General features: G+C 42.7%; 1 protein-coding gene across 2 annotated transcripts; it reads left to right on the top strand.

Annotated features, from left to right (window-relative positions):
• CHMP4B (charged multivesicular body protein 4B) lies at positions 1-26,686 on the top strand. Of its 2 annotated transcripts, none has more exons than XM_064521277.1 (5): positions 1-451; positions 21,270-21,447; positions 22,223-22,337; positions 22,700-22,826; positions 25,886-26,686. In XM_064521277.1, the coding sequence occupies exons 1-5, from the start codon at positions 256-258 to the stop codon at positions 25,951-25,953; spliced, it is 684 nt and encodes a 227-aa protein (XP_064377347.1). In that variant the 5' UTR covers positions 1-255; the 3' UTR covers positions 25,954-26,686. The 2 variants fall into 2 exon arrangements, with proteins under 2 accessions (XP_064377347.1, XP_064377346.1); XM_064521276.1 differs by having other exon boundaries at positions 25,883-26,686.
• Positions 26,687-27,623: the final 937 nt, after the last annotated feature.

The following is a 27,623-nucleotide window of genomic DNA, read 5'->3' as shown; positions in this document are numbered from 1 at the left end:
GGGAGCTGTATGCGGCGCAGGGGCGGCGGCGAGTGACGGGGCAGGGCGGGGCAGCTGCGCGCCGAGCGGACCGGCCGGCGGCGGGGACGCCTGGGCCTCGCTGGCGGTGGCCGCTCCGACGGGGACGCGCGGCGGGTGCGGCAGCGGCCGAACGAGCGACCCAGCGAGCGCGTGAGGGGCCGCCCGCGCCCGGCGGCTCTGCCCGCCGCTCTCTCCGCCTCGCCGCGCGGCCTGCGCGGCCTCCGCGGCGCAGCCATGTCGGGGCTGCTGGGGAAGCTGTTCGGGACGGGCGCCGGCGGGAAGGGCGCCGGCAAGGGCCCGTCGCCGCAGGAGGCGATCCAGCGGCTCCGCGACACCGAGGAGATGCTCAGCAAGAAGCAGGAGTTCCTGGAGAAGAAGATCGAGCAGGAGCTGGCGGCCGCCCGCAAGCACGGCACCAAGAACAAGCGCGGTGAGCGCCGCGGCGGGGGGCGGCCCGGTCGTGCCCCGGGGCGGGGGGGGAGGTCGCTGCGGGGCCCGCCGGCACGGCACAGCCCCCCCCCCGCCGCCGCTGCGGGCCGGGGAGGAGCCGCGGCGGGGGCTGCGCCGCCCTCCCGGGGCGGCTACGCCGCGGTTCCGCCCGGCTCGGCCGTGCGCGGCCGCTGCCGGCGGGCGGGGCGGCGGGAGCCCCCCCGAGCAGAGGCGGGGTGCTGGCTGTGCGCTGGCGAGCGGCGAATCCCCTTCGGAGTAGTTCTGGCTGCTTTACTCTGGGTTTTATTACTATTACTTCTTTTTTTAAACAAAACTCTTTACCAGGATCCTGCTTAAATCGAGGGTTTGGGTAGAAACCTTCCGGCTGTTTTGGGGGTATTCTGAAATCCCACTTTGGGAAGGGTTGGTAGGCGTTGGTGTTAGGCGAGTTGGACTCTGCCTTCCTGGGAAGGTCTAGCTGCATAATTGCAATTGATGCTTGGTTTAAATCTCTCTTCTGTCAACCTGAAGATAAGAAGTGGGTTGTCAGCAGATGTGCTTCAGTGCTGCGATAAGCTTTTTGCTTGTTTTACAATGGCTATGAAACACAGCGGCTTCAGGAAAGAGTGTTTGCATCTCTGTGTTGCTGTTCCCCCTTTCCGTGCTGTGGGACAGCAGAGTAGAGCAGGCGTTTCAGCACATGTGAGTTACTTAGAGCTAGCAACCTGCTGTAAGTTAATCTTCGCCATGTGGGCCCCAGGTACGACATAAAAGCGGTTTCTTGGTTTCTGCCTCATATTGCTACTTCAATCAACTTTTTAAGCCTGCTTTGAAACGTCAAAACAGTGTGCTGTATCAGGGCTTCTCATTTGTGTTGCATTTGAATAATAGTACAAATAGAGCAAGTTCATGAGTTCTTGTGGGATTTCTATGCAACAAAGATGCAAAAAAAGGGCTAACTTGCTGCCCTATGTTTTTTCCTAAGGGTCTCAACAGAGCCTGATTACAGGAGTCTTCTTTCTGAATAATCACATCTACTTAACTGAATGAGTTTCTAAATTCAGTTGTAACTTATTGTAATACGTATGAATTTCTTGTGCAGATTTTTAGCATAATTTTGTAACAAGCTTCAAGGAAGAACTAAAATACATGTGTTTCTAGCCTTCCTGCTGAACTGCAGTTCCAGCATCCTGTGTCTTTCACTGGTCCTGTTTAGTTTCTCCTAAACTTGTTTTCCTCCCACTGCTGCTTGTTCTCCAGCTTTTTATCTTGCTCCGCTGTAATGTCATCTCCCTTCGTGCTGTTCTGCCTGCATCTCCCCTTCAGTGTAGACTAAAGCACTTTGGGTACTGGAGGGATTAAATTTCTTCTGAGGTGGAGGAAGGAGAAAAACCTGCCTGTTCTGTAGAGGGATTCTGGGTCAGACTAGTCGAGGTCTCCCAGAAGGACAGGGATCTTCATGAGTAATTAAGGAATTGTGAAAAGGAGAAGGGTTTGGGATGGCTTTCTGGCAGAAAGCAACCTTTTTTTTTTTTTTTCAGAGGACTTCTGAAACCAAGTGGCCAGCTTTATTATTGGGCTGCTGGGAAAGGGAGCTGGTTATCAGATAGCTTGCTGAGAAGCGAGTTCTGCTCGGGACAGACTGAGGGGCTGTTTGTTTGTTCTGGGTTCAAGATGTCATTCATCAGCTGAGCTGTAACACATTTCTCTTTTTTTCCACGTAATTGTTAGGATTTTCCCCTCTCTGACTTTAGGCTGTTTTATAATCCAGAGAGATGTGATTTTGATGCAGTGTTGCTAAAATCCATAATTTAACTGAAAATAGAAGTGTTTGTTTTATATGTGGAAGTCTGTCTTTTTAATGGAAATGCTTCCATATAAGTGCTTTATGCAAAAAGAAATGAAAATTAACTTAGTAGGAATGTTTTAAGTATTGGATCATCCTTCAAAAAATACAGCTGTAAGAATCCTTTAACTCTTATACTTGCCCAAGACTTCTGGATTTTATTCTGGGGGGTTTTGTATATCCCTGCTATGTAGAGAGAAGTACACTATGAATGGTGCATGTATTTAATGCTTGTTTGGACAGTCTCATTGATGTTAACAGAAAACGGTACGGTAAAGCAGGCAGTAGAATGTATATGTCTGTGCTATTGGGGCAAGTAACTTAACTGAAAAATTAAGACAGCTTGGAAAATGTGAAATGACGTTTTCTTAGAGGAAAGATATGTCTTGCACGCTCAGAGTAACAAAAGGAAACGTGCTCTGGTCTCCAACACACTGCACGATTGTTTGGATGCCAAGTGAGCGGAGTTTCCAAAGGCTCATTGAATAATTTCTTCAGCACTTCTGGAGTCTAAAGACAGCACAGAAGCTTATTATAGGCCTCCTGTTTTTCTTCGTGTGTGTCCCAAGCTTATTTTATGTATGTATTTTCATAATCTGCATTTTAAAATATCTAGGCTGTGTAACCACATGGCTTTTCAAGGATTTCTGAAGTTAAGATAGGTAACTAACTGGTATAAATATCCTCAGTCTGCTTTGTTTCTTGGCATGAGACACTCTCAACTTTTATTTAAAGTGTCATTTTTCATAGGCTTTGTGTTCTCTTCTGACTGTGCAGACGTGGCATTATTATGTGTATAGTGCCTTCTGAAGAGACTCAAGCGTTGGTATTTTAACAACTAGCAACTTTTTTGCTTTCACTCTACCAGTTCCTTCTCATTAATCCACAGTATCAGAATAACTCCTGGGGAAGGGAGAAGGCAAGAATCTCCAAGAGTTAGGTTGATGCAAAGGTGTTTGTGCTGCTAGTACAGTGTGCTAGGAAGACCTGCAGTTATGACTTTAAAGTGCACATCATTTTTTCTCTTTGGGATGGAAAACTGCTGGGGAGGAGAAGGATCATCTTTAGATGCCTAAAGAGGGGTTGTTGGAAAATATGCAAGTTAAAATTCCTTCTTCTGGAAAGGACTTAGAGTATGTTTGCGTCTGTTTTGTTTTGTGTTATCTCTGATGTAAATGTTTAGGCTATATTCTTTTGAAAACAGCGTGAGGTGTGTGTTTATTTCTGTTTCTCAAGAAACTCTCCCCAACACTTTTGCTCTAGCTTGCTCATGTGTAATGGACTTGCTCCTCTCAGTGAAGTTAATGGAAGTAACAGTAGTCTAATGTGGTTTGGACCAGTAAGCAGCCAGTATCTTGCTAGATTTTTAATCTGTCCTGAAAGTAAATTTCTTTTAACAGAAGAAATGGGCAGCTGCAAGTTTGAGGGTTTTGAAGTAGCACCCAGTTCCTGCATCCTTTCATTCCTTTACAGCTTGTGTATATGGTGCTTTTGCATGAACTCTGGGATGTTTTATCAGGCACTCAAGCTTCATGAAACCGAGCTAATTGACTAGGTTTTGCCAAGGATTGTGAAGTACTGGCACTTAGCATTCATTTCCAGCATGGTTCAAGCTGATCTTAATCACCGCTGCTCCCGTTCTGTCACTCCCCTGATGGCTATCATCTGATCCCACAATGAGCCGCTTCACAGAGCTGAGCTGCTGGAAAACTAACCCTGCAAAAATGGGCTGAATTCCTTGACCTCTGTCTAACTGCTTTGGCTATAAGACTCCCAGAATGCTTTTGCATTATATTTTCGGGTAGCAACCCCAAGCTTGAGCTGCATCTCAATGCAAAAGCTGCAGTCGAGAGAGAAACCTGGCCCTGTTCTAGGGTGCCACTTTTCTAAGTAGTCCACTTTAGTGTTTAAATACAGAATAAATCAATGCAGTTATGTTTCTGTCTGTCACTAGATTTTACCTTTTTGTTAATGAACACTAGGTCCGTGTACACTGGAGTGAGCAAGAAGCTAGCATTGAGCTAATGTGCTAGTAGATGTATTCAGGCTGTAGCAGGAAACTGGCATTTCATGGATTTTCTGTCAACTGTAATTTCTGTTAGCTCGTGTTTTTCTTCTCTGATGTCAAAGGTTCTCCTTCACTGTAAATAAATACAATGAAATGCAATGCTGTTTTTTTTTTGATGTTGGAAACTGAGTACAAAATAGATACAAAATGCTGCTTGATTTCTGCTGTGTAATTCTGGATTCTGCTGGAAAGGATACTCCTGTCCCCCCACTTCCCCCCAGCCCCCCAAGAAAAAACATTTGGTGTAAGCTGAAGCCAAAAAGCATGATTTTTATGTCCACCTTTGGCTTGTAATAGATCACAGTGCAGCCACAGGTAAGTCAGTTCAGCTGGCTCATCTGATGGAAAATTAACTCTACTTACCATCCACCTACTTTTTTTTTTAATGTCACTTTGGCCTGCTTAATCAGTTTGCCTGTTGCTGATGGTCACTATATCTGACACCTGAGAGGAGACAGAACTGTCCCTTTCGGGGGTAGCTCAGTTAAACTGGCTAAAATAGAAAACTGTTCCGCGTTGGTGTGGTTATGAAATTGGCTTCAGCTGATCTCGGACTATGTGACTGCTGGAAGGGGTAGCGTCTCGTTCCTCCTGTTTCCCTTGTGTTGGCATTAGCATTGGTATGGGCAGTGCATGAGTTCAGCAAGCTGATACAACTGAAAACTTAAAAAAAAAAAAAAAAAAAAAAAAAAAAGTTTTGCGGCACATAAGTGCTAGAGCTGGCACAAGAGAGGGATGAGAATGTGGTTGGAAGGAAGAGATTGATTCTGCCTCTTCTGGCAAGAGTCCCCTGCTTGGTCAACTTGGACACATTCATTAGGATAAAATCTGAGGGTGACTTGAGATCTCTTAAGAAGGGAGCCAGCTGATCATTATTTAAAAAAATGAAGCATGCCTGCAAGATGGTGTGGACATGTTTTAGTTAGAAGCTTCAGTGGTTCAAAATGTTGTGATGATTTGGGATTTGAGGAAGGGAAAGCTGTAACCTCAGGCCTGGATACAGACAGAGACTCAAATGACCTGTGACCGTGTGTGTGTGGTTCTTTAGGTTCTGGCTTAAAGACATTAATGCATTGCTTGCAAACAGGTTTTTAAGGTGCTGCTTGATACTTGTCAAGAAAAAGGATCTCTAGTCTCAAAATCAAATAACACAAGCCTGGTTTTGTTTTCATGAATCAGTAAGATACTGAGGTGGAGAGGAAGCAGGGTTTCCACAGCAAATATTATCTTGGCCTTTTTGTAATACTTAAGTTTGCCTTTTCTGTGTTTTAAGTCATAGTCTAATTTAAAATACATCTTTGAATTCCAGGTGCTTTAACTGTAAAACACTGTTTCAGTATAAGAACAGTGAAAACAATGCTGGCCTGAGTCCCTCATCACCCCCAGAGGTTAACAGGAGTAGAGTGTCAAGCACCTGGCTTTGGAGGAGTGTGATGATTACTGTTTTAAAATAGATGTTTAAAAATGAGTAAGCTTTCAGTGTGCAACTCTATCCTGCTTCTGCTTAAGAGAGTCTTTTTGAGACAGATTGGTATAGTATTGGACAATTCGGAAGGTTTGGGGGTTCACAAATACCCTTTAAAGAGTTTCCAACAGCAGCACCAATAAAAACAAAAAAATGTATGTGTCTGCCAGATTCTCCATTTTGATAACTGTATCTGATGTAATACATCCTTCCTCTCTTCCTGTTCTCTGCCAGGTTCTATCAAAAGGAAATCTGGCATGTTTGCAGCCACTGACTTTATTAGTTTTTCTCTCCAAACATATTAGATGCTAGTTTTTAACGAAAAGCATGATGGTCTGGTTCACGAAAACTGCTGTTGTTACTGGTAAGCTGTTTTAGTATGAAGGGCCCTAACTTTATTTTGTCTTGTAGCATATGAATTCAGAAGCTTGTGCATGATACCGCTGCTGTGACAAGCCCTGAAACGCCAAGAGATTTGGTACAAGGGAGTCTCCGTTGTCCGAGAGTTGTAGATGTGAGTTTTGAGAGTATTTTTGTTTTTGTGTGGGGTTTTTTTTTCCTGTCACATATGGTTTGAGATGTTGGTGAAGCAGGTGCTGAAGTACTGCAGTTTGTAATCTAGCATTCGTCCAGTACCAGTTTGTTTTGGTATCTTGTTAAGCTCCAGCTCTAGTTACTGAAGCAGGCTTAAAGTCTTCTACTTCAAAGCTGCAGTTTGCAGATGATGCAAATTGCTAATCCAGTTTGAGCTTCCTTTACTTATTCAGACTTGTTTAGAAAACTTTGCCAGGTTGTTTCTTACTGGCAAAATTTATTCTGACTTATATGATGTTTGTCTAGACCAGAATGTTGTTGGCCTTCACACTTGTATCCTTCAGGCCTTTTTGCCCTTTGGCCACTGACGTGGCTGTCTTCAGATGCTTCCTTCTCCTTCAGAAGCACAGGCTCTGTGCTTTAGCGCAGCTGAAGTGCTTGCTGGGAGATGGGAGCCTTCCTGCTGCCAACACTTAAATTGGGCTTTGCCTTAGTGTAGAAGACACTGACCTCCTCCTGACTTGATTCCAATGAAAACTATGTGCTCATAGTGCAGCATCATCTGGGCCATGCAGCAGAATCGCAGTTAAACCTCCTGGGATGCTGGGCGAAGGCCAGACTGTGTAGCAATTCGTTGCTGGGAAGATATGCTTAGTGTCCTGATCTATAACTGCTGAGCAGATAGATCACCATAGGGTTCTCCAGTAATGCTCGGGAAGGTATGGGGCTCAGAAGCAAAAGAGGTCACTGCTTTACCTGAGGGATCTCAGGGCTTCCAGGCCTAACCTGATGGTGAAGGACATGATTATGCTTCATTGTTGAGCAAGAGATTAATATAAAGTAGAGAAGGGACGAGGCAGTGTTGCATCAAGAGGAATCTGCAGTCAGTGCTACCCCGGAGAAGCATTTTTTATTGCTGTAATTGTGTTGCAGTTGTTTTTGGCATTCATGAATAGCCTAAATAAGGAGGGTGCCACCTCTAAGCTCTTGCAGGCCTCATGGCAGACTGCTGGACTTACTGGACATCGTTGCAAGAGGTCCGCACCGGCTGGGCAGGTCCTGTGCGCCTGTGTTGTGGCATCTGTGTCGTCTTTTCTGGGAGCCGGGGCTCTCCTGTGTGCATGCCACGGGCTTTCCTTGGGGCGATGCTTATACTTGCTGGAGCAGTAGCAGGCTTGGGGGGCACGTTGCTGACACTCTTTGTGAACCTGGGAAGCTGGGATAAAACCACCATGGTTTTGGCAGCTCTTTGCTCTCCCCTGTGAAATCCTCATTTGGAAAAACAAATGTTAACGCTGTCCTTTTAGTTGTTTGGGTCAGGATGTGCTCTTTGTCCCAGACACTTTGCATAGGATGTGGTATGAGTGGAGAAGATGCGGCCTGACCTGCTGCAGCCAGCAAGACTCTGAAAGAGAGCACGTGCGCGCGCGTGTGTGTGTGTGTGTGTGTGTGTGTGTGTAGGGAGGGAGGGTTGTAAAGTAAAATCTTGTCGTTCATGCAAAATGGATGATTTTGCAAAACTGAAAATTGGAGCAGCTTCTGTGCTCAACATGAAGTATGTAGCCAGGTGTCCAGCAAAATGCAGCTCTTGGATCAAAGTGGGTGAAATGGAAAGGCTGCAGTTGTAGAATCATTAATAAGCTGCACAGCAGATATTGATAGACCTTTGCCTTTCCCTCAGACCACCAAAGGCCTCAGCACATAGCAGGTGATAAGGAGGTAGTTCTGTTGGTGTTCATTGCGAATGAGCATGGCTTTATAGGTATGCAGGGTCTTTGAGAAGAAGGGATGTTATAGTTGCTGTAGATGTTGGCAGATGCAGGCAGGTCTGCTCGTACGGGTATAGCTAGGTTGTAGTTAAGGAACCTGGGAGCACTGTGGACCTTCCTAGGCTGGCTAGTGTTGAGGAAAATGAAATGGCCAAAGTGACCTCCTGCTAGTCGGAACAAAGTACAGCAGAAGTTACCTGTTGATGAAGCTCCTTGCCTGGATTGAGTAAAGGCAATAATAGTACTGTCCGTAATGTCCATGTATTTGGAAATCCAGCTGGGAAGAATCTGTTACGGCCTCCTGCTGATTCATTGCTTAAATGAAACCTTGCTAAGAACCTGTTTTATAGGTGCTAATTAAATATAACCTGATTACACAGGCAGCTGTTGCCTTCCTAACTCTCAACTGATTGGCAGTGAACCATGGAAGTTTGGAGTTGGTGTTGTCCAGATAACCAGGACAGTCATCTCTGCGCATACTGGGACATGTGTGTTAATCCTCGTGCAGCAAGTGAGAACTGAGCTTGGTACAGACTTTCATGGCTGCTGCCTTCCCCTCTCCAAGTTTTTGCATCAATCTGTGCTCATGCGGTCTGATCCACTGCACTAGCTCCTTCCTCTCTCCCATACAACAGGGAAAAAGGTCAGCAGGAATATCAGGAAAATTGACAGTCCATCCTGGACTGTGCTGTTCCAGGCTGCAGGATCCTGTCTGGGGTGGTAGCCAGGTATCTTCCAATACAGCTACTTCCTCAACAGCAATTGCTTCAGAACAGAATACAAGATTAACAGGTTTCTGCCCCTCAGTCCCTCATCCAGTAGGTCTGATGTATTTCAGTCAAGGGTTGGTTTAGGCACAAGGTAAACCAAGATACTAAGTAACATGGTCACCATCCTGCTAGCAAAAAATCCTTGAGGTTAATCTGGAAGTGACCATTTGTGAATTTGGCCGTGTAATTGCATCTCGAACTGGCTTGGATGTCTGCTGTCAGGTTACTCAGTGCATGCATAGACTTGCAACTGCTTGTCTTGTGTGATAAAACCCATCTTTTGGAGTCCCTCTCTCTGGTGAGGCTGTGATCAGCCATGTTGGCAGCAGAGCGGTTTCACCAATGTGGTGGTGTGTTAAGTGTTACCCAGTGCCCAGGTTGTATGTGGCTCTGCATGCCTTGGCAGGTACTTTTTCAGGGTTAGAGGTGCCGTGTTTACTTCCTGGTGACAGCACAGAGGTGGTTTAGTTGTTGTGGAACTGTAAAGAGACAAATGGCAGGGGAACAGGAACATCAAACAGTGCTGTGGTCAGAAACTGCAGGTGACTTTTGCTCATGACTTTATAACTACCCCACAGCTGATATTGCCCTCCTTTAGCTGAGTAGAAGCACCTGATGTATAGCAGACTTAGGCTGTTGCAATGTAAAATAAAACGAGTTGGTATAAAACCACCTTTGCCATCACTGGCAGTAGGATGGCAAACCTCATTTCATGACGGCTGACTAGGAACCATGCGCAGTCACTGCATCTCCCCCAAAGGTGGCACCTCGATCAAATGGCTTGCCAGCATCTCCACGGGGAGCTCATCATGTGCGATGTCCTGGGAGGAAAGAGTCTTGGAAAAACTCCTCTAGTAAATGCTTCCCTGGCAGCACCATTAACCTTTGGGATACAAAGACTGCAATACCAGTACTCCCTACTAAACCTAGCTTCTGGAGTCAGTCGCTCTCCGAGTATGAACTTTCACTAAAAATGAAATCAAAGTCTGGCCTTGAGAGACATACTGCAGTGTTGCCAGTGAAGCGTTTAGAAGTTGATGCAGGAAAAACAAAGTTTTTGGGAAATAAATATGGTTCATTTTGTTTGCTTTATAATTTTGGGGCATCTGAAGGCTTGAGTTTTCAACTTTTTTCCCCTTATAGTCATCAGTGTTAGAATCTGAGCTTTCATGAAAAGGTTTTAATTTTCACATCTCAAAATAGCATAACTTTAACAGCTGAAATAATAAGAGAAATTCTAAATATTATGACAATTTCAATAAAATTCTTAGGCTTCGCAACACTGTAATAATAATTGTCCAAAGCTGGAAAATGCATGATTAATTACCTGCTCAGGCACTTGTTTCATTCCACAGGAAGAACGGGCCTCAAATTCTTTTAGATGTATTTAAGATGACTGTCTCACATAAGAGTAGGATGTTCTGTGACTTAATCACAAAACTATTGCAAAACAGGGATTTTTTTCTTTTTCGTAGCAGATTAGATGGGTTTTTTTGAGATACTTTACAAGAACAGAAGTATCTCTTCTTAAGTTGAACCTCTCCCCGATGCATTTCTGGCAGAGAGATTCAGAGGAAGGTTACAGTTTCTCATTAGACTTCTCTTTAACAAAGTATCTTCAACAATCACAAAATAAAAGAAGGAAACCCATAGAGAGTAATTGCAGGCTGTGAGAATCCAAGAACATCTTTATGGAATGTAACTTTTTCATCCTAGAAGTTTAAGTATTTGTTGAATTTTGAATAATTCTGTTTTGATTATGTATAAATATAGAAATCTGATGTGAAATAAGGTGCAGATTTTAAACAATGAAAGTTATAGGGCAGTTTAAAAGGATAAGGGAGAATTATATACCCAGCAATCTGAGAAAAATATCTCGTCTTTATTTTAAAAGAAAAAAATTAGAGTAAGTTGATTTTGGACATACCGTATAACTCACTGCCATCATCTGGTGACATGCAAGACCATGAGAAGTAAAATACTGAAAACTGGGATAATACCGTATGTGCTTTGCTTCTGGAAGATGGATCAGATATAATACTTTGAAGCCTTAGGTCATCTTAGTTAATCCAGCAGTTTCTTTAGGCTCACTTCAGCTCCTACATACAGACTTCCTCAAAACAAACTGATCAGCTCCTTCTCTGTAATTGGGTTCTTCCTTGGTTTTCTCATTTGGGCTTCAGAGCTGATGGTAGTTGACTTTTTTTTCCTGTTTTTCTGGACAAAACTGTCCCTGAATCAATTTGGAATTATCCCAGGGAGGATTATTGACCAGAGGATTGTCGCCTTGGTTTTTGAGGGGCAAAAAAATTAACTGCCAAGGCTGAAGAAGCTCCCTTTTGCTCTGGAGTACGGACATCTATTGCCTGCAGATGGCCAAGGCACAGAAAAAGGTGATTCAGCTTGCCGGTTCTGGACCCACAGATGCGATAGGTTTCAGTCTGTAAAATTTTAGCCTGAAAGAATTAGTCACTCTGTCAGGAATAAATAGCTCCGTAATCATGGTTTCTGACCTTCAGCAAGGCACTCTCTGCACTCCTTGTGAGCATGAGTGCTTGTGACTCATTTGTAATAAGGAAGTGCATTACAGTTCAAATGCAGCCGTCTTGCATCCCAGCAATGAGACGTAGGACCCGCTGAGCTGGTGCCAGAGCATTGAGAATGTAGTCGCTGGCATAACAGTTGAGCTGATGATTAAACAGGGTACTGAGCCGTGCTGCAATCAGTAGCTATGTGAAGCTGATGGCTACCGCTTGCCGTGGTAGTGCTCCTTCCGCGCATGCGTCAAAGCTTTGATTGCTACTGTGCAGGAATGCTCTTTGTGTTTTCTTCCTTGTGTGTTTTAGATTTTCAGATCAGGAATCTTATTGTTTAGTTTGATCTTTTGCACAATAGGCTAAATGTTCTTGCACTGCTTTGCTCAAGAGGAAGTTGTAATCTTGTTGTTTTAAATACACATAGGATAGAAACTTCCTTTCATTTTCTGCCAGAGTTTAGATGCTTTCTTGAAAAAGCTTTAATCAGCCACTTAAGCTCGGTGCTGGGTGTAGTTGCCTGTCTTTAAAGAGAAAATTTGGGAGCTTTATTGGATGCTTAGAAGAAAGCCATGGAAAGTTAAGTGGAGAACTGAAGACTGCACTCCACTCTCAGTTCCCTGCTAAAATCGCAGCATCTCCCCCAAAGAAGGCACAGGAGGCTGCTGCCAGTTCTTGCAAACTGCTGTCTTGGAGCTCTGTTAGAGATCTTAGGCCCTGGCGTTAGGGGACAGACATGGTAATGCCCACAGACATTTAGTGTAGAGGGACTTTTAGGCCTGTATATAACCTTTACAAATCTTAATTCTCAGCGAGTGATCTGCAGCGGAAAAGCAATAATGCTGCTTTGCACTGTTAGCCTGGGAGTTGATAAGAATTGAATTTAACCATGCTATCGCTGGTAGTTCTTCAGTACCTCTGTGTCTCCCAACTACTTGCACACCATGGTGCTTAAAATTGACGCTCGTTTGTTCTTAGACCTTTGAAGCATCTTGCTCTGCGGTTGCCTTTGCTGGATGTGCCCAGGTATTTAAATAATGGGCAGCCAGTTAGTCATTTATGTAGCAGCCATGCTTTATTTCTTCCTTTACAGTCAGTGCCTTGTACAAGGCCTGCACATTGTTACTGTTTATGTTTCTTTATAGAGAAATCTGGCCAAGATGCAGGTCCTCCGCCAGGTTCTACTGGAGCCAGTGAAGGACAAAGTATTTCCAGAACTGGTACCAGGGTCTCATCAAAGCAGTGATGCTCAGACAGAAGCATGCAAGACGAGGGTGCTCTCTAGTTGTACCCCAAATACTTGTCTAGTTTCCCATGGTACCCTGAAAGGGGTCTGTCCAACCCTTAGGGAGTCGAGAGTCCCTGGCTCCTGCATCTTGAAAGCCCCTCCAACAAAAACCGCTCTGAGATGAGTGTTCCTCGATGTGTACTGCAGATCTGCTGCGGCAAGCTGACGTTGCCTGGCTACCTTTGTCCTGGGTCAGGTTTGAAGCAGCATGAATGTTTTACACCTAACTGTTTCCTGAGCTACTACGTCTCTGCAGAAGTAGATTTATCCAAGGCTACACCTAGTGGTTTGAAAGCAGTTAGGTAAAACTGTCCGTTGTAGGATTTATCGCTATTGGATATATATATGTACTTTTTTATCTGCTTGTAACATTGGAGGATATTTTGTGAATTACTTTAAATTATCCTCTCTCCTCTCAGGAAGTTTATTGTAGGCTGTTTGCTAATTTGCAATAGATTGAGATTCACAGTCCCTGCCTGAGATCAAGCCACTGTGACTGTGTTGCTGGCAAGGCCGCAAATTACTTCTTACACCTAGCGCTGCCTCTTGTCTATCCCATTTCAAAGAGAGCAAGGATGCTGTTGTTGATTAAATTTTCTGCCTAGGTAAATGTCAGGAAGAATCGCTCTTTCAGAAGCAGCAAAAATAATGATGCCTCCTTCCATTGACCAAATTACAGATGGATACCCAATGTAGCGTGCTTGGTTACCCAGTAACAGGCTGCTTATCTCAGGCATCTCTAGCATCTAGGCTTTCTGCTGGAGGGCCAAGAGACTCATTTGCAAAGCCCCTCTGCTGCTATCTTGCACTATTTATTTTGGCATGGCTGGCAATTGAAATATGTTATTTTTGAGGCTGTTGGGGAACTTTTCCATCCCATATGAAGACGGCTGATTCCCTTTTCAGTGGTGTATCTGCTTCTGCTGTTTCTTCTCTCGTTTGCTAGGGAGAACTTAAAAACTAGATGTGGGGTTAGATTTTTCTCAATTGCACTGATCAGAGCTATTAACTGCTGATTCTCTGCTGGATTAGATGTCTTTCTACTTTAGGTATCAGATGTGATTCTTATTGAGTTTTTTTTTTTTTTTTTCTGTAACAGCCAATAGCAGAGATGGGTGATGGATAAGTAGCATGTGAATGCGCTGTGAGCCGTCAGCCAGGCTGAAACTCCCAGGGTTCACAAACATGTGAGCTGCTGTAGAAATGTATGTTTTTGGAATTCAGTGAAACTCCTGAATTTTATTCCAGACTTTTTCCAGTACTCTTTGAAGCAACTCGTCCTCCTTTTCAAGTTAAAAAAAGTGTTTTTCCTAGCAAGAATGGGGTTGTAAGTATATAGAAAAAGGGGGTCTTGTTCTTTCTTGCTTTTTTCTTCTAACCTATACTTCTAATGATATTTTAAAGCATTAATTTGATGAAATTGCGCTATGTATAAATATCCCATTAAGTCTACTTGTCCTGCAAGTATATATGCAGTACTTGCTTGCAGTAGGGCAGTTGACTTTTAAAGAAATCAGAGACATTCACCATTAATTTTTCTCTCTGAAAGCAGTATTGTCTAGTAAAATATATTTTTATTCTGCTTATTTCTGATCACAGTGAACATTATTTTAGTACAAAACTGCTGTAAATATTACAAGGAAAATCAGCCTTACAACAGCTCTGTTAATAATAACTAGCTTGTTCATGTACAGGTTGAAATATTTGCTTTAAAAAACATAAAATTGCATTCTTACAGGTGGCTTTTTTTTTTTTTTTTTTTTGGAGAACAAAGTGAAATTAAGTTTATTGGGTGAGTAGCTTTTCAGACTGCAGGCCTTGCTAGAGGAGGATAGCGTGGCGAAACGGCTGCCTTTTCTGCTTGTGGGTATTCATTAATCAGAAACAGTAGTGGCCAAAAATCTTAATGCAAGTTCCTGCTCATCAGTTGTGTTGGAGTACTGTGTGCTGTTGTGGGAGGTGCACTAATAGGATCCTAGGCTGCTTGTTGTACACCGTGGTCCACCAGTAAGTGCAAAACTGCTATGGGGGTATCGCAGAAATTCCAAAAATTAGGAAATTTTAAACAACAAGTTGGTATTATGTGATTGAACAGCTGAGGACTTAAAAACAACAACAACAAAAAAACCCAGAAAAGCCTTTTTAATATATTTAAAAAAATTTTTTAAGGGCTGTAAAATTCTTCTTAAATTTACTTAGACTTTTTTGCATTTAGGTAATTAAAGCCTGCAGTCCAGACCTGACTGTTCTTGGCTCGGCTGCTGTTTTGCAGGTCTTGCCTTCCCTCTCTGGAAGCTTAAATTTTCTTTGAATTATTTCTGTATAAAAACTTCAGAGGTGAGAAGCTGATTCTCATTAACACTAAGTCCTTTTATTTTGCTCTGCCAGTGGAGAAAAGATTATAAATTATTTTATCCGTTTTAACCGGTCAGAGCTCTGTGGCGAAATCTTTGAATGAAAATTGGGTCCAATATCTGATGTTAGCTACTAATAAAGGTGGTAGCTAGATCAAGATGTCGCATGGAGAAGATCGCTTTGAGCCTTGCTCCACATCTCTCAATGGATGACAGCAGTGATCCAGTTTGAAATGTATCATCTTCTAATTTAATTATAAATAAATATATAAGTGCTTTTCCCTGGTGCATGGTTACCTATGTGATCGTCTGCTGTTTTACAGAGTTAAAAGTGTTACTAAAATTCAAGTATGTTGCAACTAACTTTTTTGTCGGCATCATCTTGTGCAAGCCAACTTCCCAGGGGATGATCAGATAGGTTTGCTCTCGTCGGATTTGTTTTGATTCATTCACTGGAGATCGTCTTAGGGGCAATTCAGGAATAAACTAACCAGCGCCCCAAGCTCGGGTGCTTTCGGGAGCAGAAATTTCCAATGTTGTCTGGGGACCTTTGGGGGACGTCATTTCTTTTGGGGGAGGGCTGTTTCTGTGATGGCGACATATGTTCAGTGATTGCGGATCGAAGAGGCGGCGGTGCCTTTCCGGCACGCGGCGGAGCGGCTGGTGGGCTCGTTGCACTGCGCTGGGTTCCTCGCCTCCGAGAGCGGGACGATGTGGAGTGATCCTGCAAAGGCTGCGCCCTGCCTCGAATTCACAGCCTCGCGTGCACTGAACTTACCAACTGCGCTTAAGTGAGTAATAATCGGGTCCTTTTGAGTTTTATCCTGCACAAAGATACTCTCGTGAGAAATACGTACCACACAACATGATGAAAATAGTGAGGAAAATGAGCATCAGCTCCTATTTGTTTAGAGCCTATGAATATCGGGTCTTTCTTAGAGGACGCTGTCTGGGTCGCGCTGTCGGAAAACTTAAGCTCTTTCTAGAAAAATCTCTCTCTAGCAACAGGTCCTGGGTCGTGAGTGAGGTACGTCTCACTAAGTTGGAGGATAAAATGCTTGAAACCTAATACGTGGTCACAGTGCCTGCTTGGGTGCTGGGTGCTGGACGACGTTGCCTGCTGCTGCAGCCGCTCTCCGGGCAGCGGCGTAGCGGGAGGTGCGGGCCCGCAGGCTGCCTCTGCGGCCGCCCAGTGCGCCGGTGGCCTCCCGAAAGGGCAAAGCCGAGCTGCGTCACGCCGGCTTCAAACGCACCTTTCACGCGTATGAAACAACGCAGTGCTAGAGGACGTATTTGTAGCCCCTTGTCTCTTGTTTTGTACTTATCGCAAATGGCGGGAAAGGATTTTGTGGAGAAAAAGAGCTAATGAGTCCTTTCGGGTTAAGTATTTATAGCTTTGGCTTCATGGCAGATGAAATACTACCATTGCTGCGGTAGTACCTAAGATTTCAGTATGTATTTATGCAGATAATAGAGACTGTTTTGCAGGAAAAAAGCAACAGAGCTGCTTACCAGTTTTCAGAAATCAACCCTGAAATAGGAGAGTAGAGAAAAAGTTGCTATAGACCGGCCCAGAGTCGTCCCCTCGCATCTGTGCCTCAGAGGGCTCTCACGGCTCCCTAAAGTGCCGTAGCGGGATATGGAAAACTTACAGTGCTCCTATTTGTGCTACTAAAGGTGGTTATTAGGTTGATGTTTTGAGCAGAAGTTGAAGCGGTGCTTCCCCCTCGCGTATGCCCATTCCTGTTGCCCGACCCTGGGCCAGGCGCAGAGGTCCGAGGAGCTCTCGCTCCTGGACGCTCGACGCGCCCGCGGTCCCCCCCGAGCTGCGAGCAGCAACGTGGCCTGCCCTTCTAGGCATGCCTGAGAACCAGGAAATCCAGCCTGAGAGCTGGATAACAGTCTTGTAAATGTGATTATTAAATATTATTTAAAGAAAACACTTCTATTAGCCTTGCTTACTTTTTATGAGATGCAGAGAAATGATTATTTAGTAATTTGTTTTAGTGGCTGAGACAGATACTAAGTAGAAGGATCTGCATCGGACCACAGCGGTCTCCGCTAAGCGGTGTTGAGGGTGGGAAGGCGTTCTCCGAATTACGTTTGCCTTCTGACTCGGGTGTCCTGGTGCATCTGTGAAAGGGATGTGGTGAAAGGACTTGGCTGGCGATTGCAAAAAGGAAATTTCTGAATGTAAAATGCACACCCCTTTCTGTGGGGGGAGGAATACGGGGAAATGAATCGCTAAACCTTGCAGGATGAAATGAATGTGAATGACCTCAATTCACATAGTGTTTTCTTATCTTTTCAATTTAATAAAATCTTCTGATTATACATAAGAACCTTACATTAAAAACCAAGCTAGTTAAGCAAGAAAGCACAGCTGAAAAATTTTCAGGAAGTTATGATCATCTGATTTGACACACTGAGTATCTTGATCTACAAGATATTTTGCTTTTGGCTTTGCTTTTAGCTGCAAGAATCTGCCTTGGCTGCAGAAACTCATTTATGACTCTGATGTTAATTGGCCTGTGTTAAATATTTATCCTGAACTGTCCAGACACAGAAGCTGGATGCATGGTCCTGCATTTATTTTCTTAGGGCTATGTACTGGCTCTGTGTATGCACTTTTTAGGCTGCTCCTTCCATGCTTAAATATATAGGCACTTCTGCTGCTTGATCCCTGGAGCAGGTATATGTGGATGTGTGAGGCCATGGGAAACTTTGCCCTTGCATTGGCCTTATTACAGAGAGGGAGAAGCATGGATACCTTTGTTGGCCACTTCTGGCCCAAAGAAGTCGGGAACATGTCTAGAAAATACCAGAAATCTATTCTGAGTTTTCACTTGAAATAAGGCAAGCGTTTACAATTAGCGTATTTATTCCTATCCCCTGCACCGTGGTCTGTGTTAGGCTTCCTACCTTAGTGGGTTTGAGCGTGGTTGGTGCTTTGCCCGGGAGACCAGCAGGAACTGGTGGAGGCTCGGCGGCTCGTTCCGTGGGTAGCGGTGCTGCGGCCCCAACCCGCGTGGGAGACGCACGCCACCTTTGCGGTCTTGTGGGGGATGCCCGCTTAGTTTTTGCAAGCTAGGAGATTTCCTGCCACATTTTTGTAAAACCAGAAGCCTTGATATGAGGGAAGCAGGGCAGTAGGGGATGTGGAATGAGCCTATTTTTCACATCTGAGAAGTGCCTTGGGATCTGATATTGGTGAGAATTTGTCCATCGGAGCTTTTTTTCAGATGCATCCCAGAGGTTTTCTTGAGCAGGAGCCTGATACACAAGTGAGAAGTTAACCAAGGGAAGGAATTATAAAACCCAGTCAAGGAAGTGAAGGCTGGGAGGTGCAGTTCCCCTACGTTGAACTTGCATGCGTGGGGAAGGGAGGGGTAGGATTGCCCAACAGTTCTGACAAACATTTCCTGATCACAAGTTGATTTTCATTCATGCTTGCAATATTTGATACCTGAGCAGCTTGTTTCAAAAGTACCTAATTATGCAATGTAGATAAACTGTGGCTATTCTCAGAGAAAGCTGTGGTGGGGAAATGGTATGAAGATGATAGTACTTTACTTGGGTTTTTATAATGGTTATAAAATCTCAGGTCTTTCCGACAGTTCTCCATGATGCACAAAGTCCTCAATAAACAGCGTTTGGTCACTATCTGACTCCCTTCTAGCATCTGTCACTATATAAGCACAGCCTGTTACCAGTCTTATCTTTGTGAGTAAGATAACTTGATATAGCCTAAATTAAACAATTAATGAGATATTAAACGGACTAAATATACCAGTAATATATTGCTCATCACTTTGTGATCTGGCATAAAGCTGGAATGTTTCAGATTATGTTTGTGTTGTGCTTGATTCTGCCAAGCAAACGTTAGCCTTTGTGTTATACAGAACCCCAGTCCGGCTCCCACTTCGGCGAAATGGAAAGCTGCCACTGCTGTGAATGGATGTTGGATCGGCCCCAGAGTAGTGGGGAGATGTGGTAGTCGCTGGAGTGAAAGTCGCTGATTGGACTCGTTTTCAGTCCTTTGGCTTGTGTTGGGACAACTGGGGTGACCATTGCTTGCATTTTTGATCACATCTATTAAATCAACCAGTGGTACTTTGAAACCGCTTGGCAAACTTGACTTTAGCTTTGCAATTTTTTATGCTTTAATACATTAGAGTCATTACAAAGTAATGAAATGTAGCGTATTCATAACCAATTTTGGAACTAAAGGAATAAGTAAGGCTTCTGGATGTCAGGCCATTATCTTGAAGGACTGTCAAGCTGCTCAGGATGGCATCTGACAATACATGAGGTGCCTGCAGGCTTCATCCACTCTTAGGAGACAAGCCAGTTTGCTTGTGTTGCAGGAACATACTCAGCATGTCACAAAGTTGTCACTCCTCTAGCAGAGGAGATAAGGAAAGCTGTCTTCTGTCAAGATCTCCCCTCTCCTATTCCTCTCCAAAATTTAAAATAAAGTCAAGTCTGTTGTGGAATCGTAGCAGGGATGGGGATGCAAAGGTTTGAAATAATGTCTTAAAGGTTTTGTACCAGGACTTGAAGCCTTTATTTACCATCATTCTTGGTGCATGTGTGACAGTCTGTTGGAAGGTCCAGGATGCTTGTTTGCAGCAGAAGACATGTTCAAGTAATACATGAGTATTACTGCAACAGTGGTGCCTGCGTCACATTGCCTATTTTCTGTTACGAGTTTCATGTGGGTTAGAGCATTGAAGGAATGAAGCATGCATGTGGCTGAGTTTAGAAGCTGAGAGCAAGGCTGTTAGGACAGCAAGTTGTGTCCCACTTAAGTTTTTAAAGTAGATAATAAATGACCAAGTCTGTTTTGTAGTGGAGAACAAGTCGATTTGTACCAGAGAGGGGAAGTAGAAATGCCATGAAGGGAACTTGTTTCATTCAGTATTTCTTACCTTGGAGAAGTTGAGTTGCACTTAGTGCCCTTAGATTGTCTACAGCTGGCTAGAAACGTGTTGGTGGAGGAAGGTACTGTGTTTGGTTGCACAGCAGCAGTTGATTCCATCATTCGGATTTACCGTAATGACGTTTAAAACCGTGGTTAGTCATGCGTTTCACTCTTTGGTATATTGACCTTTGTGCTTCAGCTGCCTCTGCTCAGTGCTTGGTAGGTCTTGCCCTCCCTATGGCTCCTACCAAAACTTACAGCTGCTTACAGGCAAGATTATGTATAAACCTAGTTTATATTCACTGTCTGCCTTTCTGGGATGAACCTGCAACCAGCTGAGTGTCTTACCTGGCAGCACGTCTGGGGATGAGCTAGCTGTGGACTTCTGTAGCAGTTCGATGTGTGGGTGGGTGGAGCGGACTGTTGCAGGAGGAGCTGGAGAAGCCTAGCTGTGCAACGAGCTGGACCAGTCCTCCTCCCGCCTGCACGCCGGGTGCTCTTCCGTGGGCGTAGACCTTGGTGTCGGTGCTGTCGTGTGTGGGCTTCTCCAGGTACTCTTGCTGTGCAAAGGCATGCTGGGACAGTTTGGGTTGCGTACCACGAGCAGACATCGTGCAAGTGCTTATGACCAGCAAGTTGCTGGTCAAGCTTCAGGCGTTTAAACCAATTTGAGTGATAGCATCTCTCTTCTCATCTCTATTGCTAGATACCTTATAGTAGGAGTAATGTATAATTAATAATATAAAAAATATTTATATATGTGTACATATAACAATCTTTATGTATTTCACAGCATTAAGAAGTGAAGATTAGAAACAAATCTGTCTTGCTTGTATTTGAATGAGGTTTCTTTTCTCGCAGCAGCTGCACAGAAGTTTAGCTGGCTGGCAGGGACCCTGCAGCAGCACTGTCACCTTGTCTGACAGTCATTACACCATTAACTGGCCTGTGATGTGTTGGGGAGTTGGAAACAAAGATGTTTTTAGATAGATCAGCTTACATATTGAAGCCTGCTGCTTGCTGTAGCACAGTCTCTGGTTTGTGGTGTGCTAAGAGCAACTGCACTACCAATCCAGGACAGAAAAATCTTGTTTAAGGAGGCAAACACAATGGTTAGACTTAATTAATCTAGGAAGAAAAGTAGATGACAAAAATTAGAACGTGTGAAACATTGTTTTGTATGAAGTGACACTTGGTACAAAATTTGAATGGCTATTTCAGGCACAAATCTCACAAATCCTAACTTTTTATTTTACTTTTTGTCCAGCTGCTCTTCAGGCCCTAAAGCGCAAGAAGAGGTACGAGAAGCAGCTTGCACAAATAGATGGCACATTATCAACAATTGAATTTCAGAGGGAAGCCCTTGAAAATGCCAACACGAACACTGAGGTGCTTAAGAATATGGGTTATGCTGCGAAAGCTATGAAAGCTGCTCATGACAACATGTAAGTCACTCCCTTCTGCATCGTTATGTATGACCTTCTCTTTAGTTTGTGGTTCATTTGATCTGCTGAATACTAAGTGTTTTATAACCAAAGATACAGCTAGACTAGCAAAACCTTATTTTGAAAGACTAGAACTTAAATGTGACTAAAAGCACTAGATATATTTGCTTGTTGACCAAAATGTGAAGTACCAACACTTTCTCAGTTCGGCAACATTTTGTATGACATGAAGCTGCTGATTGTAAATACTCTGTCCAGCAAAAGACGCCATCAGTGTAGTTTGAAGCAAATGGGAGTGTGTACTGGTTATAAGTACACCTAGTAGCAGCGAGAATTTTAAGCCTCAAAGGGAGACTTGTGCTTTTTTTTTCCCTGTGCAGTGGAGCTCTGCAGTAGAGTTTGTTTATGTAGCGTTAATTAAAGATAAACTACATTATGGGAATGTTGCGCTTACTCCAAAAGCAAGTATTGTAGAAGCAATATAATAGTGCTTGATCAGGGAATACAGCAAATTATGATTAATGCTAATAATACAAAACAAAACCTCTGTGTGAGGTCTTGGCATATGACTACTGTGAGTTAAGCTTTTAGGGAAAAATAACGTATCTATATATATGCATAATTTTGCTGTGACTGTGGGGTATTAAACTCAGACTTGCATTCCAAGTGTATTTCACACCATGATGTGGCATTGTTACAAAACCGGAAAATACAGTCTTAAGTGCCAGGTTGGGAAAGTGCTTGATTGCACTGAAACCTTTCCTTTGTTTTACAGGGATATCGATAAAGTAGATGAATTAATGCAGGACATTGCAGAACAGCAAGAACTGGCAGATGAGATTTCAACAGCCATCTCAAAGCCTGTAGGATTTGGGGAAGAATTTGATGAGGTATGCTTTGAATGTTCCTCTGTTTAAATGAAATCCTTAAGATCTGTCTAGGTATAGTATTAGGATATAAAATCTCTTCTGAAACTGGTTAATTGCTGCTTTTACCTGTGTGCACAGCAGCTGTGATCTTGACTTAATGCTAAGAATGATCTGGGTAGCCTAGTTAGAGAATGTTTGAATTTAAATTTTTTCCTTTCCACTGCTTCCTCCAAGCATGTGCAGGAATTCAGATGAAGATTTAGACCCATCTTCTCAGTCCACTCTGAACCTATGACTTTAAGCTATTTTCTGCAATAACATGACCAATCTGCTTGATAATAAATATGATCTAGAAATTTCTTTTTTTTCCTTTATAAAACTAGGATGAACTCATGGCAGAACTAGAGGAATTAGAGCAAGAAGAATTAGACAAAAACTTGCTGGAAATAAGTGGTCCTGAGACAGTACCACTACCAAATGTGCCCTCAATATCAATACCATCAAAGCCAGGTATGTGCGTACCTTTACCAAAAACATCTTGTTTTTTTGGCAAGTACATTAATTCAACTGCTAGCTCTACAGATTTGAGAGTCCTACCTGTAGGCAATACAGACGTTTCATGTGGAATTGTTTCGGGAATGATGAGGTACATCTAGTGCTGTCTCTCCATGGGGGTAACTCGCTTTTCATTAGATCCATGAAAATTAATAGCTAGCATACGGGAGCACTTATTGTGTATTTTAGCACTTCCAGTTTATCTACAGCATGGATGAGGCTCCAGATAGAGCTGGAGCTGTGGAAAAAGGAAGCTAGAGGGAGCATTCTGCCAGTTGCTGCTGACCCAACAGAGAAGTAATCTTGAAAAACAGACTAAGGAGGTGAAAGGAAGGGAGTGGAGTGAAAATTAATGGTTAGAACTAGTCTCGGGGTGGTTCAAATAGCCAGATACCATGCTTTCTGAATTTTATTTATTTTATCCAATCTCTGCTTTTATGGCTTTTGGGAGGAACTAACCTGGCTGTCATCAGTCCCCTCTTTGGGGGCAGCTGTGGCCTCCTCTAGCTAAGGTATGCCTATGCTTAAGCTAGACTACCAAAATTAGGGTCATGCTAGTCTTGGAGCAAGTACATCTAGGAAATTCTAGTTAGTGTGACGATACTACATGGAGAATGGACAGGAAATGTTTGTATTTACACAGACAATTCAAAGCTGCTGTTCTGTCTGGATTAATCACTCTTCTGTGAACTGGAAGTGATGTCTCATGAAATATAGCTGAGATGGAATATCTTTGGCATGCATTAATGGAATATGAAACTTTACTACTCTATTTCACTGAATCTGCCTTATTGTATTATAAATAGGTTGTATAATTTGTGGCTCTACTTTAGTGTGCTTGCCTAAGAAAGAAAAACTTTCAAAAAGCTAGAGGATGAATACTGTCTCAGTTGGTCAACATATCTGTAGTTATCCTGTTGCTTTTTCATGGCTGATAAGAAACTGTGAAAGAGCAGACACTGATATACAAGGTTCTGCTTTAGATGGTATACTGTGAAGCTAGTTGCCAGTGAGCTAGTTGTTTTATTTTGAAGTTATTGATTTTTGCATTATTTTTTTCTAGTTTTGTTTTGGTAGGCAGAACTGCTGAGAAATGTTGGTGACAAGGGAGTGAGTTATGTCACAATATCCTGAATCAGAGACTTGATCCAGATTCAGATTCAAAAACAGTGAAACTAGATTTAAGTAACATATGCATTACCTTTATACTTCATAGCTATGTTTTAATGAGGTTTATTCTCTTAAGTGTTGGTTGGGCATGGACATTAAAACACTGACTTGAAACTAAATGTGGCTTTTTTATGTTAGGTAGTAATGACTGCTAACTAGGCAGATGCATTATAATTATATACATATTTAAGCAACTATACAACATAATATAAGATTTATGTAAACATACCATTTCCTAACATAATAAAAATTGTAAAAAATATGAATGTGTTTACTAGATGAGTTTTTCTCAGGATTTATATTAAAGCTGCATTTGGATGGAAATTGGAATTCCATTAATGTATTAAAACAGCATGCTACTTGCTTTTTACACAGGGAATGTGGGGGGAAGCCTCCAAACAAGTCCTGTATTTAGAAGAATTTTGGGATTTGGAGGGGAGGATTTTTTTTTCAATTTTTTCACCAAAAATGTTTTTCATGTAGCATTGACTGAATATACCCTGGAATTAAAGGCTTTTTTCTGATCAGTGGGTCAGATTTTCAAAGGGTCAGATTTACCTAACAGTGTAGGTATGTGATTAATGCCTTTTAAACATAAGGAGTGTGTCTTCTGAAGTAGAGCCGATTCTATTGCATCCATATCTGTTGAATGGAAGATGATCACAAGCTTTTCTGCTTTTCTGGTCTCAGTGGCTGTCTGGATTTGGACTTAATCTGAATGAGAAAATTTTTCTGTTGCCTGCCAGCTAAACATGTCTAAAGTAATTCAGGCAAAAGCTGTTTTTGTTTAACAGAGACCAGAAAAGCTTATTTTAGGAAAAATAAATTCTGAACTTGCACAAATGATAATGTTTGAGTTTAACTTAAAGCTTACTCCGTTCCCTCTTACATAAATGGTTCATTCAGAATGGCACAAACCGTTCTGAGTGTGAATAATTTGACTCATTTTTTTTTCCCTCTTTTTGAAGCGTAGGTAAAAACACTGTCTGAAAATAACTACTTTTTGGATATTTTTCCAAAATTGTTGCAGCCATTTCTGGGTTAAAACCCTTTTGCTGAGTTAATGCTTTTCATTTCCAGAAACTGGATTTGTCTTATTATAAGAAACAGCAGCATTTGCTTCCCTGGTAAGAAGCAAACATGATAGCAGAGCAGCATATATAGACTGCAGCCTAATATCCACGTCCAGCCAGTTATTAGTGAGCGTGGCAAGAAGGGGAGTAGCACATACCTAGCGCTAGTTAGCTCATGCCGGTTCTCTCTGCAGCCACTTGAAGAGCTCGAACTATGATACAAAAGTTGAAGGTCTCCCAATCCTGAACATAGCTAGACCTCGAAGTGCACCAAATGAGTACTGGGTTTTGGACTTACTGATGTAGCAAGTAATTTAATTTTGTTTGAGAGAGAGAATGTAAAACTAGAAACTTGAGACCTCTCCCTGTGAGAAAGTATGTCCCCCCGAGGGATTCAGAAGCCAAAACCTCAGAGTTTTCTACTTTGAGGCTTGCCGATTATGGAAGATTGATAGATGCTGCTGATGTACCCATCCAAACCTACATGAATATTTGCAGTTGTTCCAAATAAGCCTCCCCCCCCCCCCCCCCCCCCCCCCCATTTACAGCGATAACATCAGAAGGCTTAGTCCTTGCTGGCTTTTTCGGAAGACATCTTTTACTTCAGTTGAAAAAGGTCTTGTGGGTTTTCTTTTTCTCTAATGGCATTTGGTGCTGTGCTCATTAGTTTGATTAGTTGCACAGAGGCTTTTGTCCTGCAAAAAATCAAGAAATTGCTGGATTCTGTCAAGGTTCCCACTCCTGATTGATTGCTTTTTTGTTACTTAGCAGGTAAGAAGAAAGAAGAGGAAGAGGATGATGACATGAAAGAGCTGGAAGCTTGGGCAGGAACCATGTAACCAGTAACTGGCTGAAAAAAAGACTTTGGTTGCCTGTTCTGGGTGCTAATGTGTTGTGTTGAAGAGAAAGTAAAAGCAAAATGTCTTTATCTTTAATTTTAACCCAAAGCAGTGGGAGTTGCATTGCTGTTTCTGCATAGCATGGGCTGCACAAAGGAAACAAAGGGGAGCAGGGGGAATTGCCTGCAGTTTAAGCAGTTGAATTTCTGTAAAAGGGTATTCGCAAAATTGAACATTCAGCTTTTGGACTATGCTAATGCCACTGTTGGATCTTCATCTTCTAAAATTTGGGCCATATTGAATTGAAATAAGCTGAAAAACAGTGTAATTTTAAGTCAGGTGATGTGCGTAGAAGTCTCGTAAGGCATTTAAAAAAAAAAAGGAAAAGTCATAAGCCGACAGTGATTTCTTATTGTGTTTAGGTGCTTTAGGTTTTTAGCTCTTTGCAGTTCATATTTATATCCCTTGACTGATGTGTGGCCAGCCTTGTGTTTGTCACTGCAACAATGTAGTCGCTATTCCCATTTTAATTGGTGATATTGATTTGCAATGGACAAATGCTGTTTTGGAAGCAGGGAAGATTTAAATTTCAGCTGTACATTTTTCTACATAGCACCGCAATGTTTATTGCTTTTTGTGATAATTGATAACCCACTCAGATACATGCACACAAGTATTTTAATTAAGAAACTACTATGGATTGCACTGTATTAAATATCTTGATTAATTTTCATCCCTGGCTACTGTCATCAATTCTGGGATGTTCAAGGAATCTGACTTTATAACTTATGCAGTTTGGTCTCTTTCTACATCAATGACATAGACTCTTTAATGCTAATTGATCTTTGGCTTGTGTGGCTCTGGGTTAGTTATTTAAAACTACAGCCTTAGCTGAGTAAAATAGCAGAGGGCTCCAATAGGTGCTTTCTTAGTGGAGTAATATTCTGGGCCACCATGTCAGAATCCGCAGTAAGGAGGAATCAAAGCTTAATTAACAACAGAAGCAACAGGTTTAAGGAGAGAGCTGAGAGCCTTGGCTTTATATTTTTTGTCATAGAAATGATATCTAATGTGCACCTTATTAACAGTCTTGTATTTTATAGCGCTGTTATTTTTATAGCATCTCAGGTGTAGTAAACTGTCTTAAGAGAAACATTCAGGTTTAGCTGGAAAAGGAAAAAAGAAAAAAAAAACCCATTGCATTGTTACTGCTTTTTGGCAGTTACTGATGCAGAAGCTCGGAAACTGTAAGCGACAGAGGCATCACCCGGCAACGCAGCTGTTTCCTGGGTTGTGTTTTCTTTCCAGTTCATTCAGCCAATTGCTTTAACTAAAGGAAGAACCTAGTTTGCACAGCAAGAAGAAAATGCAATAATAATCAAGTGTTGTGATTCCTGTTTACTCTTAGCCAGATGGCTGGGACAATCTTTCTCTTATAGCCAGCTTTTTTTCCCCTTTCTCGAGTAAGAAACGATCCTACAATTTATTAGTATGTCTGAGGATTAATCACCCTCTTTCTGCATTAAGTGTCGCTGCATTCCTTAGTGTGTTGCATAATATCAGTGAATAGCTGGAATTCTTGGAGTGAAACACTTTGTGCTTTGCTCGGACTCATTCTGTGGGCAAAACTTGTTTGTAAAGAACACCAAGATACAGTGTAGAAAGCAGCG

Source organism: Dromaius novaehollandiae, chromosome 16 (assembly GCF_036370855.1).
Source record: "Dromaius novaehollandiae isolate bDroNov1 chromosome 16, bDroNov1.hap1, whole genome shotgun sequence".
Lineage (NCBI taxonomy): Eukaryota > Metazoa > Chordata > Aves > Casuariiformes > Dromaiidae > Dromaius > Dromaius novaehollandiae.
The sequence above is the reverse complement of the archived record's forward strand: the minus strand, read 5'-3'. Positions and strand labels throughout refer to the sequence as shown.

Excerpts from the sequence above, each read along its gene's own strand:
- CHMP4B (XM_064521276.1), top strand. The coding sequence starts at position 256 with ATGTCGGGGCTGCTGGGGAAGCTGTTCGGGACGGGCGCCGGCGGGAAG. Across the intron at positions 452-21,269 it reads CGGCACCAAGAACAAGCGCG|CTGCTCTTCAGGCCCTAAAG; the intron begins GTGAGCGCCGCG and ends CTTTTTGTCCAG. Across the intron at positions 22,827-25,882 it reads ATCAATACCATCAAAGCCAG|CAGGTAAGAAGAAAGAAGAG; the intron begins GTATGTGCGTAC and ends TTTGTTACTTAG.